General features: G+C 31.0%; 2 protein-coding genes across 3 annotated transcripts; both read left to right on the top strand.

Moving 5' to 3' along the window:
• The first annotated feature begins 2,363 nt into the window (after positions 1 to 2,363).
• On the top strand, positions 2,364 to 22,836 carry LOC148617883 (neuroguidin-like). 2 transcript variants are annotated; one of them, XM_088585498.1, is made up of 14 exons: positions 2,371 to 2,497; positions 7,800 to 7,819; positions 8,712 to 8,842; positions 9,352 to 9,489; positions 9,979 to 10,063; positions 11,749 to 11,801; positions 12,619 to 12,733; positions 14,295 to 14,419; positions 16,656 to 16,711; positions 17,932 to 17,980; positions 18,799 to 18,894; positions 20,443 to 20,493; positions 21,784 to 21,802; positions 22,754 to 22,834. In XM_088585498.1, the coding sequence occupies exons 3-14, from the start codon at positions 8,720 to 8,722 to the stop codon at positions 22,774 to 22,776; spliced, it is 933 nt and encodes a 310-aa protein (XP_088441624.1). In that variant the 5' UTR covers positions 2,371 to 2,497; positions 7,800 to 7,819; positions 8,712 to 8,719; the 3' UTR covers positions 22,777 to 22,834. The 2 variants fall into 2 exon arrangements, with proteins under 2 accessions (XP_088441625.1, XP_088441624.1); XM_088585499.1 differs by lacking the exon at positions 7,800 to 7,819 and having other exon boundaries at positions 2,364 to 2,497; positions 22,754 to 22,836.
• On the top strand, positions 2,504 to 5,413 carry LOC148617884 (thymidine kinase 2, mitochondrial-like). The gene has a single exon (XM_088585500.1). It carries the CDS (start codon positions 2,617 to 2,619, stop codon positions 3,394 to 3,396), a length of 780 nt encoding a protein of 259 aa, XP_088441626.1. The 5' UTR covers positions 2,504 to 2,616; the 3' UTR covers positions 3,397 to 5,413.
• Positions 22,837 to 23,052: the final 216 nt, after the last annotated feature.

Here is a 23,052-nt window from a genome sequence, read left to right on the forward strand (position 1 = left end):
AGACCAAGCATGGAAACAGACAGATAAATCAATTATTTTTTTCTTTGCTAGTATAAGTACACCACTTGCTCCACATTCTCAAAGAATATTCTATTGAATTGAAGGACTGGAAATTACAATTCCAAACCAATTCGTTAAATTTTACCAACTAACTACTAGTAGCATCAATACATTATATAAGGTGAAGTGCAAACTAGTGGAAAATGTTAGAAATGTTACAAAGAATTATCACTTAACTAATAATTTACATAGTGAAATACTTTGATTGAAAATAATAATAAAAAAGAATCATTAACAACAGTACATACTGGTATTATGGAAAAAGACTTACATACCACTTTTTGGCGCTTGGCCATAGAAAACGAATGAATGAACTCGATCTTAACGAATTAGTGTTTGGAGTTACAGCGCTTTGATTGTTCGATTATATTGATAACATAAATTATGAATTTCGCAGCATATAACCATATCTGTAAATTTGTTGTATATATTTTATTGTTAAATATAAACAAAGTATAAACCACGTCACGTAGAATTGTTATGACGAGATTAGATTTGGGGGAAGGAAATCGTAAATATAAGAATGACAAACGTACCACGAACCATAACCATCGTAAAATAGAAAGTATTTGTAATCAGTCACATGTAAACATTCATTAATTATGATAGAGGCTAATGTTTTTTGTTAATATAGAAAACTAAAATGGAGGTGTTTAACATTTACCAAAAATAATAAATGCACCACAAAGCAAATTCGTGGTATACGAATATAGGACCTAATATCGATCGAGGGGGTTCCTATATAAGTTAACCTTTAAAAAATGTTGAGCGCTTTTAGAGCATATGCAACTCAAAAGATAGAAAACTTCTAAAAGAACTTGGCAGATACAACGCCTTTTCGTTATTTAAATCAAAGTAGTAAACTGTTCATGAGTTATATTTTCCTATTAAAATCTCAGATAAACACCACGAATTGGACAAAATGGAATTAACTCTTGACAAACTGTTCATACCTTTTTGGCTTTTATGGATTTTTCACTAATATGTGTTCAAGAACATGATTACATAAAAAGTTTTGATCTATTTACTATAACCTAGGAGGAGTAGTGGCCGCAAACGGTTTTTTTAAGGGGAATAACTCCGTAAGGAATAATGCTTTTCTTTAGCAGGGTGACTCAGTACCTAATGAAGTTTCAAAAATTTATTTGATATACAATTCAAGTTAAATAATCTTAAAACGACAACGTCAAATCTTGGCGGAATAATAATAATAATAATAATGATACTAAAAATAATAATAATAATAATAATAATACGAATAGTAGTAAGGTTTTCCCTTGACAGGGAAAGACCTTAATTACGTTTCAGTAAAAATAAATTCATCTTTTCTGATAGTTTTCAAGTCTTTTTCTATTTTTTTACTTATTTAAAGGAAGTGAATGTTATGTTTTTAAAAAAACTTCGGGAAACGCGTGGATGTGTACGTACTTGTTACGGTGTATCTCAGCTGTTCCACTGTTGCTGTTGTCAAGAACCTAACCCGCCTTGGAAAAAAAATAACTGCGATATTAGTATCAAAATCGAAGCATAGCTTTTCTAAGATAGGAAAAGCAACCATTTTCTTGTTTTGAATTTGCAGCTGTCATCTGCATGTTTACGTCACATGATATGTGTAAATTATTCCTACCATCCGTGGAGAACTGTAATAAAATATTTGTATTTGTATTTGTATCTTTAATAAAAAAATAATAAAAAAATGTACAGTATTGCGAAGTGCTATAAAATTATTGACCATTTTGAGGGCGAGGGGAAAGGGGGTATGGGGTTGGAATTTTGGGGAAAAAATTGTTCAAGTTATTCATTTATTAAAAAGACTCCCCCATTAATTAACAAGACAGATTTTCAAATAGAATTATTGATTTTGCTTGCTGCTTAAATATAAATAAAAATATTGCACTTGCGAAGCAAATATTTTCATCAGGGTTGACCCCATCTCTATGTAACATAATGTCCGTTATTTTTTCAATAGTCTCGCACAGTTGGTACATATATGGTAAAGCTCACGGTGCTCGCTGACTTAGGCAATGCCAGCCTTATATTAACCTCTTCGTGAAATTTGGATAGGAAAGTGAGAAATAGTCAATAATTAGTTTGGTATGGCAACTTCCGGTTACACATTTTATACCTTTTGACTTCAGAAAGCAGATAAAACAAGAAATATTAGACAAATATACGTCATTTTCTTGATTAGAAATGAATTTAAACGGACTTTCCCACGTCTCATGCAATTTTCAGTCCTTTATATACTGTAAGAATGAATATTTTAGCAAAACATCATTTGGGTACGGGGAAAAGTTGGTACGGGTACGGGTACGGGTTACACATTTTAGACCTTACCGTGTCTGGTTGCTGAAATATGACGTGCTGGTCAACACATTTTAATGATTCGTAACTAATGACGTTATTTTGGATCAAACTAGGCTTCGTAGTCTGAAAGGTAACTTTTATTTTTTCGATAAAACAGCCTCTTTAATCCCAGTGACTTTTGGTCATTGAATATTTTTATCAAGCTATAGATTTATTGCGCAAGCTATTTTTAAATCACGTGACTCCGTTATGTTGTGGAAAACATGCTTTGTCAGGCGAATTTGTACTAAAAGAATAAAAGCAATAACGTGCGTCTTGCAGAGGTGTCAATTACAGAAACTGACGAGACAAACAATGTCTACTAATCATAGCAGTATCAGGAATGGAGAAACCAAGAAGTATACCATATGTGTTGAAGGAAACATTGCTAGTGGTAAAACAGCTTTCTTGAATTATTTTTGTGGTACTCCTGATGTAGAAGTTTTGGAAGAACCAGTGGATAAATGGAGAAATGTTAGAGGAGAAAATGTGCTAGGAAAAATGTATGAAGATCAAACTCGTTGGTCACTGACTTTACAGACATATGTACAGTTGACAATGTTACAAAGCCATTTGCTGCCCCAGGAAAAACATTTAAGACTAATGGAACGATCAATATTTAGTGCCAAGTATTGTTTTGTAGAAAATTTACACAATAGCGGGAAGATGCCAGAGGTTGAATATGCAGTACTGACGGAGTGGTTTGATTGGATTACAAGTTATTATAAATTACCAATAGATCTTATAGTTTATTTACAAACTACACCAAAAACTGTGTATGATAGAATTATGAAGCGAGGCAGAAAAGAAGAAAGAAAACTACCCATTGAATATTTAGAACAACTTCATGAATTACATGAAGACTGGTTAATTCATCAATCGAAGTATAAACTGCCATGCAAAGTATTAGTTCTAGATGCAAATACTGAAAATTTGCAAGAAATGTACAAGATGATCGAAAAGAATAGGTCTAAAATTTTATGTGCTTGACCTATGTTTATCGTGTGTATTGTCATGAACTTGTTGAATTACGGGTTAAGACAAAACTGTTCATACATTTTCTTCTACTTTATGTACAGTTTACATTTGTTCATGAATGCTTACATTGTACATGTACATATACTGACAGTACATCTTTTTTTGTAGTTCATATTTGTACTTTAAAATTGATAAAGTGCATTGTGGTGCTTAAATTTTTCACAGCTGATTTTAGGCTAAAGTTCCATCATCATGATCATTAAAGACATTTAGTATTTTTATTAAAAAAACAAACAAATCACTGCCCTATAAGTAGTTTCTTAGGGAAAATGATTACTTTGTGTTCATGTACATGTTACTTGTATCAGATTTTATTTTCATTGGATATGCTGGGTGACAAATTTGAATTCATGAACTATAACATTTATATTACAATTTAGTTTAATCAGGAATGATTTTTTATTTACACATATTGGGTAAGCAGCTTTTCAAATGTTATTTTTTTTTCTTATAAATTTTGTAATGTACATGTATGTTACAGACACTTGTACACACGTGTATGAGGCAGAAAGAATGGACATTTTATCAGTATCAAATGAAGTCTCATTTGAATAATAATTATGCTTAATACTGTCATACTTGTACAAGTACAAAAATGTAGGTCTGATGATCTACATGTAGTTTACATGTATACATACATGTACGTGTACATGTAAGCAGTTAACTTGCAATATTGTTTGGTAGTAAGTTACATGTATTTTCTGTTTATTTTGTTGTTGTAAAAGGGGCCATGTTTAAGGCAAATTTATACATGTACGTGTACATCCATGTACACATGTTTTTCTTGCTTGATATACATGTACATGTAGTTTTTATAGGATGATGTAAAGTTGCGGTCCAATAATATGATGAACTTGTTGTTAATTTTTTCCTTTATTTGCAATAAATTTATTTGTTTTGTACCAAATGTAATGTGATTTTGATACATTGTTACTGTACTTGCTGCTAGAGGAAGCCTGCCATTTAAAATTGAATCACTGACTGGGTTAAGCCCATCTCATTCTGCAAAAGAGGGGTAAAAAGGGTATTTATTCTAATTTGTTATAGATACATTTTTTTTTCAAAATTTTACAATTCTTTTTGAAGTTTGTTCATAAAGAAAATTAATTTTAAGAATACAAAAAATATAGTAAACAGATTTCAAATAGGATTCAGCATTTTCAATTTATACAAGGTCTAAGTAGGGCCACACCATGAAAATCATTTTTTTTAAATATCTGGTGTAATTTCAAAATTTATCTTTTCATTTGATTCATCTTGAAATCTTGATGATGATAATCTGTATTTTCCAATGAGTACTGAAATATCTCTCACCATTTTGATTAACAAAGGGTCTTCAGCCTTGAAGGTAACTTTTGAAAGGCTGTTTTTAACAAGATTTTCATCTATTTTTAATGTTTTTTTTTTTTTTTTTAAGGGCATTAAGAAATGAACGGTGTTCAACTGGCTGCCATCATCCTTATTATGTACTTGGCAAAGCCTTTTTTATGATGTACAATATACATGTACATGTAGTTGTGTTCAAATTATATACATGTACTTGACTATTGATCTACATGTATATTGCTTTTACCCATATTTAGATACTCTACTGGTACATGTACATGTAAAATCCTACAACTTCTTTTTTAAGAAGATCTGATTGTGTTCCATAATAAACAGAATTTTGTTTTTTTTACCAGTTGTCAAGTTATATTTACACTGTAATGAATTTTTGTCTTGTAGGTATATATTAACACACACATGTACATGTTTTGTTGCAGTTTTTTTTTTCAATTTCCACTTTTATATATGCTTTTCAAAATCAGGTGCTTGTATATGCCAGTATAGGTAGCACTTGTTGCATTTGTATTTTTTTGTTATTGCACACTTATAGTTCATGTACATATGATAGTTACTATATTATTCGTGTATTATTAGTAGATCTGTTCACACATGTAAACTTCAGAGTAAAGAACGTGTATTGAGATTTGAGCTTTTTCTTTTCCTGACAAATGGGAAGGAGACACACACATTCAACAATAAATGAATAAATCATCAGACATCTGGGAAGATTTGATAAGTTACCTACATGTTATGTTTATCATTTCCTGTAGTAAATTACTACATACATTTTCATATGTTGTAAAACATTTATATTGAGACTTATGTTAGGACTGCTATGGTAAAAATATGTTATTGTGCTTTTAAAATTACTTGAAATCACATGTTTTTTGAAAATTATATGAAAACCATACTCTTTTTAAATATGAAATCACATTGAAAACATATACAAGTAAGTACAATATGATTTTTGTTTAAATGTTTTCCATAAAGTCAGAAACATATGTTTTTTTCATGGTGGTCTTGAACTTATGATAAATATATATTGCAATTTCTCCTTTGTACATACGGTATACAGAAATTTCAATGAAAGAAAAACATTTTTATATTTACAAAAATGTACTACATGTATGGTATAAAGGTATGAGATTGCCACAATAGGCAAAAAATGTAAACAAAACTCTTATATCATAATTTAACCATCTTGGTGGTCTCGGGGTAGCATGCTTGCCTTGAGTGTAAAAGTTAATGAGTTAGATTTTTTGCTGAGTCGCACCGAACCAAAGACCCATAAAATTTGTAGTCACTGCTTCTCTCTAATCTGGTGGTAATTGTGGGGTAGTGATGACTGGTTAGCTCAGAGTCGGAATAATGTGTCCAAGAAGTTTTATGGTCGTCATCATGAACTCATGGATCGCTATGGTGTATCTATCTGCTCAATGAAAACTGATTTGTTCAATGTGTCATAATTTTCATTTCCTCTTTCGTCTACCCCGGACTTGACTTTTTATGATCAACTCGGCGGGTGTTTCTAGAAAAGCAGAGGACGCTTACCCTACCGGTGCACATGGTCCATGCTCCCAGTTTTTAGTGGAGTCTGAGTTGCTCATTTGCTTTTGTTATTCTGTATGTATGATTTTAGTTACTTTATGTTCTTTGTTGTGTATGTCTGTTTTCCATGTCTGGTCTTTGTCCCTGGATTACATTTGTTTGATTACCGCTATAACCTTGGTTCCCTTGATAACTCTTTCCAAATGAGGTGACATGCCTACCTGGGGGTGTTGTTCCTATTAGCTGGCACAATAAAGAGCTGGTTAAGTATATCAGATTACACTAGTAGCATGAAGCAGGGTCTGTTAATTAGTCAATCATTCTTGTACTGAAATGCATGAAGTATCTGCAAAGATGTTAAACCATAACCAATCAATCAATCACCATACCATAATGCAACACCTCAAACATTTACATGTGCATGTCCAACATAAAACAGTAATAAATTGAGCATTCTGAGGATATTTAAATTGTGTTTGATAGTCTTAATTGAAAATCAAATTATGATATTCCAGATCAACATTCTCTTCAATTATTGACATGGTTGTTTTGATGCAGTGGGGCTATTTCGCAGATGTCTTTACAATATAGTACACAATGAACTGTTGAAACTTTATATGTGTATATTTGAGTGAGCCAAAAGAACATTAGTAAAAATAAACTCGATGAGGAATTTCAGAGAGATTCATTGAAGGGAAAAAATGGTTGTTGTTTTTGAAGTCGAGATGAACAAAGGACAAAGTTACACCAAAAACTTTTAAATTAATAGTCATTGCTTCTTTCGAATGGTCCGTTGGAAAGGCAACTAGTTGGTTCTCTGTCAGAATAATGTGGCGAATTCTGTTACATATCTAACTTCTGTGAGCTGGCACAATAAAATTAAAATCTGGCTTGAGAGTGTTTGACTAGTATAAAAAAGGATCTGTTTCATTTGTCAAAATGGATGCGATATCTGCCATAGAAAATTTAACCACAATCAATCAGTCAATCAAAGGACGGAAGGAGTAGACAATGACATGAACGAAGAACCATGTAAAATTTAGCAACCTGTTACCTAAACTGACACCACCAAGATCAGGGAATGTGGACCAGGTGTGCTGGTAGGGTTAGTTTACTGGAACTTTTTCACATTTGAGGACCTGCCTACATGTACAGTTGTATTTCAATATAAATTGCATCCATCAGTAAGCTTTTGTGACTGGCCTACCTGGGTTGTAGTAGGTAGTAGAATTAAATAGTCAGTTAACTGATTGGGCTTGAGGATTAATTCTTTAGCCAAAGCAGCTTATCATTAGCTGTCTAGCATTCAGTCCTCAATGGTGACATGTAAATGCTTACGTATGATGTGAACATTACAAATGTAAGCTTTTTTATAGCTCTGACATGAAAAAAGATAGGCAACTTTAGTATGACAATGATTTTTTGTTGATTGATCAAAAGCTGAGTTTTAATGCTTTGCTAATGTAAACTTGTATTTGTAGATATGCTAACAATTGCAAAGGTAAGTTAATAATACATTTTGTGTTGACACAGCCAATCATGTTGTGATACAAGTAAAACTTGCCATATACTTTGTTGATTTAATGCAATAATGTAAAGTTATTTTTTAACCATTATTTTGGGTCTGAATTTCGTCCCCATTCCAAAAAAGAAATATGCTTCGAATTTCGGCTGTGAATTTCTCAGTTGTGACTTGAAACATTGTCTCAAGATTGAAATAGAGATTTGTAAGTGGTACAAAATACTCTCTTCACTCTAATAACATTTGTCCTCTAGAGATCACCTCATGGACTTCTATACAGTGTACACTGTAATGTTACAATGTACTTGTCTAGGATTTAAATTTTAAATTATTTTTAAAATACGGTATTGTACTGAAATCTATGCCATCATGTGTATAGATTATTTCCCAAAATTACAATTTTTTATTCTTCTCCCACTGATAAAAAGGTTTTGATACTAGTACTCTTGAAGTCACTGAATCCATACATGTACCAAGTCTTCTTGTGCAACTACAATGTCGACTGTGACAGATTTTTGTACATTTGCTTGACATTTGTAAGGCCTATCCGTGGCATCAGCTAACTTGAAAAAATTATGAAAGTTTTGAGAGAATTCCCAATTGTTTGTTAAGTCCTAAAATCATAAGAATTTGATTTACATGTATGTAATCATGGCAGCGAATGATATTTTGAGACTTAATAGTTATATTAATGAAAACAGTCGTGCTTGGGCATGATATTGAAAGCTCTGTTTATGAATGTATAACGTACTATATAGACATTTACATATAATAAATATCATTCATGAAAAGATAGACAATCTATGTAAAGAATGCTGTAGTAAAGCATGTGTATGATAAAAAAGATAATAGCAGCTTTCTTCTTTTCCAGAATTAACAATGACAGAAATATCCAAGGCTGTAGAACTGATGACTGATGTCCGTCACAAAACATCAGATGTTGTAAGCCATATAGATCAGATACTGAAAAAGGCAAAGGGTGACCAGTATGACACCTCTAAGGTAAGTATTGGTAGTTACTTCTTCATGCAGGTGAAGTACATGTTGAAAATTTTATTTTGGATTTGAACTTTCCTTAAATAAATCTATTTTTTGTAATAATACTGCAATATTTTAAGATATTGTGGAGTACATGTACATGTACAAATGTATGCATGAACTGCAAACGTTAGAATATAGACTAAACAATGGTGCTAAATGGTGATGCATACACGTCTCAACATTTCAAGATTAAAATAATTTTTCTCCATGAAGAGAAACAGTGTTGGAAATTTAGCATTGACAAATAAAAAATTACTAGTACTTGCAGAAATGATCAAAGGTTGGAAGTTTTCAAAGCTGAATAATGTGGAATACATGTACATGTACATGTACCTAATTCAATTAAATTAGTATACCCAGAAAAATTAGTTACTATATACTGGTACATATACACAAATGTACATTGTACTTACATATACTTATCTTAATGTGAAGATGTTTGTTTTCTGTAAAAAAAAACTGTTTTACAGGGTATAAGTTTCCTGGAGGCCAAGTACCAGCTGTTATTGAGTTACCTTATCAATACAACATATGTTTTTCATAAGAAAGTCAGTGGTCAGTCCATTAAAGATGACTTGTCCATAGAAAGATTGGTAGAAATCAGAACTGTGAGTTATCTCCCCTGGTGTAGGTCAAGTTATTTCCCATTGGTTCAGTCTTTAAATCAAGTTATGACATAATAAATAGACTCCAATACAGATTTAAGAATAGGATTTACTTTTATTGTTGTCTATGCTATGTGTAGACAGATTGCTTCAACAACTTCAGATTTTAGTTATTTGGCATTCTTGAATTTTTGGAACTATTTAGATTCATTTGATAGAATCATATCAATGTCGAAAAAATGATACTCCATTTATCCATTTAACAATTTGATACTTTATAAAATTTCTTATTCAGTAATTTTGATGCATGTGAAATCGAACACCTAAAATTAAGGTCTTACTATTAATCGATGCAAAAAACTTAATTTAATGGCATTTCATTTTTGTGATAAAAACTATTTTTTTGGAAATATGTTTAAACATGTCATTTCTTTTTCTGTAATTTATTTTATTGTTTTCTATTTATCACATTATGAAAATCGTATAATTCAGGTGTTAGAGAAAATGAGGCCAATTGACCAAAAGTTAAAGTACCAAATAGATAAACTGATTAAAACGGCAGCCACAGGTGGTCCAGGTTTGTTTTGTTTTTAATCTTAGCAATAAAAATTTTAATGAATGAACTGTCATTTGAAAATTAATGTACATAAAATGTACCATTATTGCTAAAATGAAAAAAATAACAAAATTTTTTAGGTTTAACTTAATTGGGAAAATACCAATGTAAAGAATGGGAAACAAAATTAGCATATCAAAAGGCAAAAAACAACATCAAGTCAAGAGATGAAATTAAAAAAGAATAAAAACAACAGAAACTGAATAACCTTGAATATAATTTACTTTTGACATATACAGAATTTCAAGTATGGGTAATTTCTACATTTATTTGCTCACCTGGCTGTAGGCCATTTGAGCTATTGCCATCACTTGGCATCCATCGTTGTTGTCGTAGTTAACAATTTTCTGAAACTACGGAATGGATTTGGATGAAACTTGACAAAATTTTATTAAAGATGGCATAATTCTTTCAGGGTTTCCTGCTCAAACTGATCATTAAAAATTTTTCATTTGTCAAATGTCTTGTTTTGCTGTTTTTTCCTCAACTATAGAAGAATAATGAAAATGAAAGCTACTCATGAGGTAAACATACCGGTATTACGAGTTGACTGGCAGTATTGAAATTATTTTTTAGGCAGCATTTTTGCCACCATTTTCACTAGTTGCTAGATTCCAATGATTTTTTGTTTCTTTAGGAATCTAGGTGTTTTAAGTTGAATGGTGATGACAAAAAGATTGTTGCTAATTTTTATATGCCCGTCTAAGACGGGACGCATTATGGTATACCTTTGTCCGTCTGTCAAATGTCAAATTTTATGTTTCTGTGTTGTGAAGTTTTACTCTTTAAAAAAAGGCGGAAAAAGCCAAGGAAATTTTAATTGTTAAAAAATCGTTGAAAACGGACCATTTGTTATGATGATCAACTAATAAATATAAAAGGTACTCGGTAACCTTGTCCGAAAAGTGTATTTTGAACAAGATAGAAATGTATGGGTGAAAAATCAAGATAACAAACTTAGTTAAACTTGAGGTAGGTTTGGTAGTGCCAAATTTTTTGTGCATTTTTTATTACTTTTTATTTTTGGGGTGGGGTATTTGACAGGGCTCACAGTATTTCTAGTTGATCAAATAAATTCATTAAAAGCATAAGGACTAGTTTAAAGGACAACAGGCGTATTATGTGCTTCAAGTACAGCTCTTTATTATCCTTTGCTTTGATTTTAACGATTATTGGTTTATAGAGTAATTATGGTCTCCTAATATGAATGGTAATGATGAAAATGTTGGATATCCATGGTTTAACTTCATTTTATGTTCTTTTTCAGCAAATGTATACTTGGCTAATACCCCCTTAGACCCGTTGGAATAACAGTGCATAGGGGGACCCCTCCCCAAATTTTTTCCAGAGGTTCTAAAAACACTTTGAATGCATTTCAAACATTTTTGAACTTACAGCATTCATCAATAAATTCTCTTTTTCAGCAATTTTTTGTCTAACATGGTAACAAAGCATGATACCTTTACTTACTTACTTAATACGGCATGGTTAGCTAGGGGAACGATTCAGGCTCTTTGAGAACCTCTTGTTTCATTTTGATTTGGTCTTATAAACTTATTAAATTAATATTTTCAAGTAAATGTGTAAATAAATTGTCTAATAATTTTCTTACAGTGTTTTATATTTGTTTTTTTTTTTTTTTTCAGATGAGTCAGATCCCCTGAGATTTAAAGCTAACCCTGATAATTTTACCAGCAAGGTATTTACAAACAGATTTTATTATATGTTTCTCCTTGTAATTTTGGTAGTAAAGCTCTTAGCTTGCTTGAGATCCATAATTTTATTAATTTTGTTGGCTTTATTTTATAGTTAAGCACTTGGCTTGCTTTAGATCAATAATAAAAATTATTATGACTTTATTTTATAGTTAAGCGCTTGGCTTGCTTTAGATCAATAATATAAATTATTATGGCTTTATTTTATAGTTAAGCTCTTGGCTTGCTTTAGAACAATAATATTTATTATGGCTGTATTTTATAGATAAGCTCTTGGTTTGCTTTAGATCCATAATTTTGGTTATTTTGGCTGTTTTTCATCGTAAAGCCATTTGCTTGCTTGAGATCCATAATTTTAGTAACGTTTGGCTGATTTTCATTAGTTAGGTTTTGTAAGTGTAAGAAGGTATATATGAAATTTAAGGGTTACGGTAAGGCCAAATAAAATTAAAAAGTAGATTCTCATCACTTCCAACCCCTGAAAAATTGTAAAAAATACAAAATAATTGAGGGGGGATTTTGAAATTAAAATTTTTTTTTGGCATCAGTGTGTAGTATTGAGATACTGTAACACATGAATCTTTCATTTCTTGTTGACTAAAACTATGTTTTCTGTGAATCTGATGTGACTATTGATTTAATACATATCTTTACATCTTATAACTAAAATTGGGCTTGCAAGTACCTGGTGAAAAATAAAAAAATAAAATTCTCCCACCTGCCCCATTTGTTTTCAAGGTTGGATGAGAATCTACCATTTAAGTTTACTTAGCCTAATATTTCATATCTTCTCTGTTGTAGTTGTGTGATGATGATGATAATGAAGATGAATCCGACTCAGAAGAAGATGAAGGAACAAAATCTGGCAGTAAATCAAGAGTATATGTTCCACCCAAACTTGCTGCTGTACATTATGGTAAGACTGATTCATAGTTTTATTAATAGAAATAGTCTGTTTGTAGGGAAGTCTTGAAATCAGTGATATGTTTGTATAATATTCAGTTTCACCATAGCCTATAAAGCTTTCATTTGAAACAGAATGAAATCAATCCAAGTTACTTTGGTGCTTTAATACATGAGATTGATGTAAAATGCTGAATACAAACATTCTGATGATTTGTAAGAGTTGTGTACCTTACCTTAGGTCTACTTCCTCATCATTCTTACTATTGAAATGTATTGGTAAAAAAATAATTATTATCGCTATTTATTTAGAATCTCTTTGATCTTGCTATACGATAATTTTCAATCTCAAGCCAGTCGAGTGAGAATGAAAATTATTGCTAGTTTCTATGTCCTTGCGTGATATACAAGCAACAGCATAGGAGTATTTGACGCCCCAAATAACCATCTGTTTATTTACTGGGTATGAAATAATGGCTAATTTGTGGCAATATTTTGTAGTCTACAATGGAAAATGATTTAATACAGTAACTTACCCACTTAGAATGAATAAATTCCAAAATTATTCCACAAATTTTAAATGCAACCATCATAGTTAACCGATTTTTATTTTCAAATGATTTGAATCACAGCTGCACAACATTCTTGATGTCATGTAGCATGTTGCCAAAAATAGTCCCAAAAGGAAATTTTGTAATACTTAAAAAATTCACATATTTAAGTCAAGAAAACTGAAAATAAAAGAAAACTAATACCTTTCAGTTCAGCAAAACAGCGATAGACACATTATTAAATATTTTTTCAACTCGTGGAATTTTCTCATGCTCATCTTGTCTCGCGGCAAAACCACTTGACGAGATGAGCATGAGAAACTTGCGCGAGTTAAAAAAATGTTAAATAATCTAATATTATTAATATATTGTTTAACATCACAGTAAAATACTGAAGTATTGTCATGTAACAGTAATGTACTGTTAAAAATGGAATTTTTTTTAGCTTTTTCAAGGGAAGATTATTTGTATAGAATAGTCTTTGAAAAATTTTGACAGTGATTTTATTTGAAGTCTGGTTTAAAACCAAGCCTTTTTATAACAAATGTTTAATTAATTCCAGAATTGCATATTCCTTACAGAATTTAAACAAAATCTAAATTATATGTTGTTATCATGATGCACAGAACTTTAGTAAAACTCAATTTAGGAACGATCATTCTTTTGTGAACATCACATGTGTCTTTTTTGTAGAAACAAAAGCAAAACCTTGAATTGTCATAATAAAGTTGTATAATGTTGATTAAATGTTGAAAAAGTGGCTTTGAAAAATATTCTACATATAACATCCCTTTTTAGGGTAAAGCAACTGCTTCTACCTCTCCCCCAAAAAAAACACACAGAAAAGTTCAGTCACCCTGTAACCTTACTTTTCTGTGGTAAACAACCTGTCAGATCACATTCCAAGATGGTATTAATTGTATGATGTTCCCCTTTACTTGATTTTTTTAAAAATTCTCTGTAAATAGATAATTTATTGGTTATACGACATGGTAAAATTTTCATTCTGTTTTTTTTTTTCAGACCTTGATGATACCAAGAAGGATAAAGAAGCAAAGGCCATAGAAAAGGCTAAGAAGAGAGCACTGAGTAGTAGTGTATTGAAGGAACTCAGAGATGAGTACTATGAGGGTCCTGAGGAAATCAGGGTAAGAGTATAGGTTCTCCTTTAGAAAGAAGTCATTTTATTGCCATCATTTGGCGTCCGTTGTCGTCGTCATTGTTAACAATTTCTTCAAACATCTTCTCCTCTGAAGCTACTGAATAGATTTGCATGAAACTTATTATGGCTGTTCCTTTGAGTATCTTGCACAAAACGACCGTTTGGATTTTTGATCGGTTAAGAAACATGGCTGCTGTTACTAAAAATAGAATATAGGGGTCAGAGAGGAGATTTTGCATATATCTCCAAAACTATTTGGTTTAACCACATTCTGACTGTGTGAAAGTATTCAGCATGATAAGATCTATCTGTGGTCAAATTTTGATAAAAATCTGTTGACCCATGTTGGAGTTATTGCCCTTTTTGACATTTTTTGCTGTTTTTGATGTTTTTACTTTAAAAAATCTTCTCCTCAAAATTACAGTACAAAATTCAATGAAAGTTGGTATTTTTGTTTTTTAGGGTATCCTTAACAAAATGATTTTTTGGATTTTTGATTGGTTAAAAAACATGGCTGCCTTTACTAAAAATAGAACATAAGGGTCGTACAGTAATTTTTTGCATATATCTCCAAAACCGTTAGGTTTGACCAATATCTTTCAATTGCTGAAATATCCTTATTATAAGGCCTACAAAAGTCTCCAAGGGATCAAAGTTGTCATACAACTCCATGTAAGGGTTATTGCCCTTGAGAGGTGAAAAATGCCTTTTTTAGTTTTCAGCCTGTATCTTGAAAAGTATGATAGGTAGAATGAAACTTTCAATTGCTGAATAATTCTTATTATAAGACCTACAAACATCTCCAGAGATCAAAGTTGTCACACAACTCCATATAAGAGTTAATGTCCTTGAAAGGCAAAAAATTATGTTTTTTGCTGTTTTCAGTCAATATTTTGAAAATTATCATAGATAGAATGAAACTTTCGATAAATGAAATGATCCTCATGATAAGTCCTACCAAAGTCTTCCTGGAGTCAAAATTGTCTGACAATTTCATTTTAGAGTTATTGCCCTTGAAAAGCAAAAATTTAACCAGTTGAGCGATTCAGGCTTCTGGGAGACTCTTGTTTATTGTTTCTTAAATTTAGATGTGAGCAAATGAGCTGAACAGTCACTTCTGGCGAGTTAAATTTTGATGATAGCATGTAAAATTAGTGGACATTTTAAAATCTAAATTTTTTTAAATCTAACCTAGATTTGGCAAAAGGAAAATTTGATTTTCCCATGAAAATTGCAGAAAACTATGAAAATATGAAATTTGTGAAAAGAAATGCATAAGAAATTTATATTACTCCCCAGTGGTTAAAAATTCAAGCTCACATTTGGGAGAATGCTTTTTAAATTTTTTTGTCATAGTATTGATATGTAGCCTTGTTATCATCAATACTATGAAAAAATAAAAAAAAAAAGCAGTCTCCCAAATTTAAAAGAAAGAAGACAATGACAGAAATCAGTAATAAGTTCCGCATAAAACTTACTTCAAAAGTGTCATTCATTTCCTGATCTACTTCTTAGTATTCATTTGAATTAGATCAATACTACTTTCTCTTATCACTCAGGTCACTGTGTTAGTGGTAATAGAAAATTTGCATTAGCCACACTGTTATAATTACTGTTACTGTGTGGATCATTAAAACACTCTAATCTCATTGGATGATTGGCTTTCTGTTTCATATGTGGGTGAAATGCATCCTCGAACTATTTGTATAAACCACGCCCACAATTTAGTAGACTATTTATTGATCACTGTGTATTGCCTATTTTCAGTGTATATCTAAATTAAAGAATAGATAAAATAAGAAAAACATATGAAATGTAAGAAATGAAAGGTGTTGTCTGTAGCACATTCTCAGTGACACATACTAGCACTTATGTAAAAAATGTGTGACTGGTCAACCCTTTTACACGCCATTGAAATATCAAAAATTAAACATTCAAATCTTAAAAACAAATTATGACTAGACAAGCATGTAGCTAATGTCAAATGTATTTGAATAGGCCATCTTCAAAATTTAATTATCCACATTCAGTTAGCATTTGGTTACATGGCTACCTTCTAGAGATAACACAGATTCGTCAAAGTTCGTGTAGATGATTGGACAACTTGTTGAATTTTATAATTCGTCTGTCTTTTCTTGGACAGCATTGATACATGTATACACAGGTTTAAAGCCTATGATTGGACAGTTTGTTATATTTTATGATTGGTCTGTCTTTTCTAGGACAGTATTGATATACACAGATTTAAAGCCAACAAAAGAGCAAAGGAAAGAACAGAGTATGTATCTGACATATTATAAACATTTTACTTCAGCATTTAATTAAAACTAATAAATTAATTAAGAAACATTATATAATAGATAGTTAATTGCATCCGGTCAACATTATTCTTGTTTCATGAATTTCCATAACGGAAAACTGAGTTTGGAAAATGAGTAGGTGTGACATTTCCTTAATATGATTTAAGGCTATGCCTATGATGGATGGAGCTCTTCTTTTTTTAAGGTGCACTGCCATATTGCTATGGCTAGTTTCATTCGGTGAGGAGAATGTGTGTGACTCTTCCGGGAAAGCTAAAGATATTTCTACACGGCCAATAATTTCCAAATTATTATTAAAACATAAATAAAAAATTGTTTCCATCGACATGTTAAAAGACAAAATAGCGCCTCTGCACATATGCAGTCATCTACTTCTGTTTTGACAAATTTCGACTACCATATGAATATTTTTTAGCCATTCATAGCTCTGGTCTTACATTCTACATACATAGTTGTCGCTGATGCTCCATCCATTTTAATGAAAAAAATCATAAGTTGACTATTAGAAATTATGGTTAATTTCAAAAGGAGTCTTAAGCGTTAAAAAAATTATCTTAAGTTCTAATACAGCAATTGGAAAATGTGATATTAAAACTTACAAAAGATTTCACACTGAGGACTTCTTATTAAACCGACCACGGATCATATTACATGTTTTTTGGTGAGGCAGTAATAAAAAAGATGGGACTTGAATGTTTGGTCTTATTACAATCAGAATGGATTACACATGGGACATTGCAACATACATTTATATTTTCATATCTTTAGGACCACTATGGACATCAAAACTCATGAACTGCATATTTTGTCCCAGTCAAAGTGAAAGCATTTGCTTTTAATGGTTGAATTTATCTGGGAAACATTTGTTTTCAAATTCATGAAAGATTAACGTATATTTATATTTTAATTGAAAACATATCTTTTTTTTTTAAGTTTTTTGTAGTGATCCTAAATATGTAAAAAACACATGTTCCAATGTTTGCTGTGTATCAGTCAGGAAATGATGCACACTGGTGGATTTTGCATTTAAATTTACAATGTCTCTTCAAAAATCACTTCATCTGTATTTTTTGTACATATATATATATTCATGTTTAATACATCAGAATTGAGTATTTTTGGAAAGTTTGTCATGTAAAATAATGTAAGTGGTTGTTTCTGATATGATATTTTTTAGGTATGAAGAATCAAGAATGGTTAGATTGTCTGTTTCCAAGAAGGAGAAGGTAGGTTAAGTGTGCTGAAGTGTTCCTCAGTTGTACAGGTCATGATTGTGACATCATTGGGACATCTGTAGTTTGCAAATTACAAATTCAATGCATTACTTGCTGGTTTCTCTTAAATCTTTGTTTGAATCAATGATTACTTTTGACAAAGGTAGATTTTCTAATTTTCTCCTTTAATGGTACAAAAGCCAGTTTCTGCATACTTAAAAAACATGTGCTGTGTCAGGGTTATTAGTCCCTTGAAAGGGCATTTCTAGTTATTGTCAATTTCTAGGTCTAAATCATTTAAACAAATTGTAATTCAAAGATATTCAAATACTGTGCAGAATTTCAACAGTTACTTCTTTGGACAGAGTTTGTCAAATGAACATACATGTACAGTTTTGAAAAACAATAAATGTTAAGTGGTATCAAAATATATTTCCATGGGTACTATTTTTCCCAATATAGTGTCAATTGCATGAAGGGCAAAATATGTACGGAATGAAAACTACACTGTTCATCGTATGCTGAATGAACACTCAATGTATATTACTGTGAAAATATTATTATTCATGGTGTACCAATTTTTGTGGATTTCATCCATTTGGTAAACCACAAAGTTTGGTTCCCAAAGAAAAGAAAATATACCATTCATTTGTGTAACAGGGTTGTCAAATTCACAAATTCAAGAATTCATGAACTGACGATTTCCTCCTTAACCATGAAAATTGGTACCCATGAATAAGGTACTGTCACAGTATTTTTTAGCTTAAAAACTTAAAAGGAGTATTTATATCATTATTATTCAAATAAGACAATTTTTATTTATTTTGTAGAATTCTATGAGAAAAATGGGCACCATGTCATCATTAGCTAACCTTACACAATTTGATGACATCAGTATATTAGACGATGAAAGAAATGCTGATTTAGTAAGTGTTCTCTGTCGTCAGTTATGAATTTCAACTTATCTTCATAAAGTGACTCACTTGTGTTGGACGATGCATGCCATGGTCTATTGACTAAATTTAAGAATAATTAAGTGAAAAGTAGCTACATTTAAGAGATGAAAAGGAACCTAAAATCATAAAAAAAAACCAAATAAAATATGCTAATATGAAGAATGTGAAGCCCAAATTTTCTGCCAAAGTTTTGATTTCCCTTTTTTCGTATTGTAAATGATGTATATTTGAATAGAATGGACCATTTGTGTTCATTCTAAGCAGACACGGTATTATGTTCTCCTGAGAGGGAAATGCTTTAATTTCTTGACAAATTTAGTTAAGGGAAAGTGTGCTTTAATAAAGTGAAATACTAAATGAGACTGCTAATGAATAAGAACAAAATGATCCATTTTCATTACCTACATCATGATTCTGGACAATTTCAGTAAAATTTAAAAAATTACTGATGTTAAGGAATACTCACCTATAATCAGGGATGAATTTTTTCCCACTTTATAGCATAATTCCGTAATGAAATCTGGATTTTACTGTTACGATTCTTTTTTTAACTGTTTATTTATTTCTGATTTTACCAACTTCTGCTTTGTTTGATGTCCTCGTAAAATCATCCCGGTATGATGGTTCCATGATGAAAGTTGAATAATATCATTCCTGACATTCCTCTTGGCTTATTATATGTACCATATACTGTGGTAGGACTTCATTTACAAAACCATTCACTTAAACTTTTTGTGCAAACTGCAGTTTAAAACACTGATATAATAATTATATAGTTCAAATGTAGTTGAATTTAAATGTCAGCCAGTCTTTCAGACATGTGATGCAATATAGATTAAGAAGCCAAACAAACACATACTTATGTAAAATAGTGTGTTCTGGCCATTGAGCCATACTTACTATAAGTCTGGGAATGTTAAAAACTACTTGTGACGATATATCTATTCAGAAGATTCTGATTGGAGTTACCATTGAAATTAATAATATTCTCAGACTTAAGTATTTTTTTTAAATATTTTTATGGCCCAGGCCAGATTGCATATCAATTCAAGAGCCCTTTCCTTCTTCTGTCAGCAATCAAGATTTAGATAGTGTTTGGTCTTGTAACATTTTAATAAATTATACATGTTGTTCTTGCCATAGGGACAAAATGATTTCTTCTGAAGAATTTGTTGTGTGCAATACAATAACAGCAAAATGTTCCACTGTACATACCAGATGTGGTTTCATTCAACATACTTTTTTTCCACCAATAACTAACATGACTAAAAAACTTGTTTTGTCATGGTAAAAATTAAAATTTTTTTCCCGAGGCTGTAAGATTTATGGATATTTGCAGAAGTGAAGTCTGCCACATTCTCATCAGTCTCCATTAAGAACATGTTTTAAAAAGAAGATATCTGTGAATGGGAGATAAATCATTAAAACTTTGAGTAAACATTTGACACATTAAAACATTATAAATTCCTTTTTGATGTTTCTCCCAAATTTACTTTTTTTTCTTTTTTTTCATCTTAGTCAGCAGAGAAGGGCGGAAAAGGAGGAAAGAAAAGAAAATTTAGTGGCAAGGTAAAAGTCTCCTTTTCTATGAAAGAAAAAAATGCAAAAAATAATCGTATTACAGCAACTATGATGAAGAAAAGCAATACATGTCATGATACAAGGGTGACATTGTGTTATACATATCCAACCTTAATTTAAGTATTAGTCCACATAAAATTCAGACACAGCCAATGGTAAAGTGAGTCATGGTGCGGAAAAACCTACGAAACAAAAGATGCTTTTGAAGTCTACATGTGCTATAATTTCATGATAATCATTTTTGCTTTCAGATCTGTACTTATTAGAAAATCATACATTCGTCTCCCACCTAAATCAACCAAATGAAACCAAATCAAGAACGATAACTCTTACAAGGTGCCAATGTCTTGTACAATCTATACAATTTTTATCTCAAAAGTGCAACAACCAAATGAAAAACTTAGACTTGTTATGTGATTGATAACTGTTTCTGAACAAGAAATAAAACTGAATTCAGTGGGTTTTTGACATGCATGAATCACCTCCTGTCTGATTTTTAGAAAGACTGATACTAATTAAGTTTTTTTGGAACAGCAATTAAAGCACAGTTCCCTTTTTGTAACTTTGTTATGGATGTGTTTATTCAGGTTTATAATTAAATTTAGCGACATGTTCATTTAGGTTGATAACTTGACTTAGGGACATGGTCATTTAGGTTGATAACTTGATTTTGCGACATGTTCATTTTGGTTGATAACTTGACTTAGCGACATGTTCATTTAGGTTGATAACTTGACTTAGGGACATGTTCATTTTGGTTGATAACTTGATTTTGCGACATGTTCATTTAGGTTGATAACTTGACTTAGGGACATGTTCATTTAGGTTGATAACTTGATTTTGCGACATGTTCATTTTGGTTGATAACTTGATTTTGCGACATGTTCATTTAGGTTGATAACTTGACTTAGCGACATGTTTATTTAGGTTGGTAATTTAGTATAGCAACTTTATAGACTTTAATTTCCTAAGAAATTTGAAGTAAAATTGTACAGCAGTCTTTCCAAGGGTTCATCGTACTGTTGGATATCACCTGTAAAAATGTGACAGAACCGGTAAAAAAATCCAGAATGCCAGACCAGAAGTCTGGAAAATTTCCAGTATTAGTCATTCTTGATTCAGGTCAAAATGGACAGTAAAACTTGGTTTGGTACTGAAAATAGTATGTCATCATAGGACCAAATGTCCTGAAAAAAAAAACTGAACCTTTTGAAAGACTGGTACAGGTTTGAACTATTTGTAAAATCATAATGTAATTTTTCTTTTCTTTTCATCCAGGGCAAGAAAGGAAAGAAGGGTAGGTAGAGGGTGTTTTGATGATTCATACATGCTATTGTTTGGTTAAAAGTATGTATTTGAATACAGTAGGTGAATCATAACTTCAGGTGAACAAAATATTTTAATGGAAATCAGTGCATTTTTTTTTCAAAGAACAAACTTAAAATACTGTAAATGCAGTTATATCTTTAAGAGCAAACACTAGAGTATTTGTTTTTAGTTTTTTTACGGTAAGAAATACAGATTAAATAAAATACTATCGAAATTAAATGGTTGAAGGTAGATCACACCTGGTTTTTGTTGTCTATTGATTTTTCCTATTTTTTTCTTGTAAATGATGTTCCGTGAACAAACCTTAGAATTTCTATTTGCAAAACATAGCTAAACAGTCTTGATTTCAAGATAATAGAGCCTAAATGTTTGAGACTTTTTTTGACAAGATTTTATATAGATTATTTTTGACTTTTTTTTTATTTTGAGTGTAAATAAAAAATTTCTCTATAGAATTCTTTGAAGTTTGTAAAAAGAATAATAATCTGATATTCGTTCATACTTAAAAAAATTTGGTCAGCAGTCTTTTTCTTTAACAAAAATTCCTACTACATTTCCCTGCCAGTTATCCCCCCTTAAAAGAGTCTTTTTAGAATAAATGTTTGTGATTTGTCTGTATGTAATTTTATAAAAAAAAAGTCTTCTTTTAAAATAAATTAAAGATAAATTTATAAATCATATCAAACCACTATAAGCTAATTGAAGAGAAAACTATTATATGATTGTGCAAGATGACTGAAACACTGGAACAAAAATGCTCAATGCAATACATGCATGTATGATCTACCTTAAAGAAAACTTGTAAGTAATTGCTAGAATAAAATTAAAAAAGTACAAACACGAAAAATGCATTATATAAACAGTAATGCTTTGTCTTAGTCAAATGCATATTTGTCTATTTTTCTCTGTTGTATTTCAGGGTTCAAGAAAAGGAGAAAATAAGACTTAAATAAAATTGTGAAAAAAATCTTATCTTGTTATGAAGTTCACTGAGAGCAAAAGTATAAAATTCAACATTGCTTACGTAAATACATTTAGTAAATCATGATCTACACTAAAATAACAGAAAATTTGCAGCTATTTTCAGTTTAAATGTATATGGATATTTTAAAGTGATATGTTGCCCTTTTCGAATATTATAACCACCTTGATGGTCCCAGGGTAGTGTGCTCGCTTTCAGTGTGGGAGATCATGGGTTCAGTTCCTGGCTGAGCCACA

Source organism: Perna viridis, chromosome 5, assembly GCF_037379345.1.
Source record: "Perna viridis isolate PV_CMFRI_1.1 ecotype Kerala chromosome 5, ASM3737934v1, whole genome shotgun sequence".
NCBI classification, from domain to species: domain Eukaryota; kingdom Metazoa; phylum Mollusca; class Bivalvia; order Mytilida; family Mytilidae; genus Perna; species Perna viridis.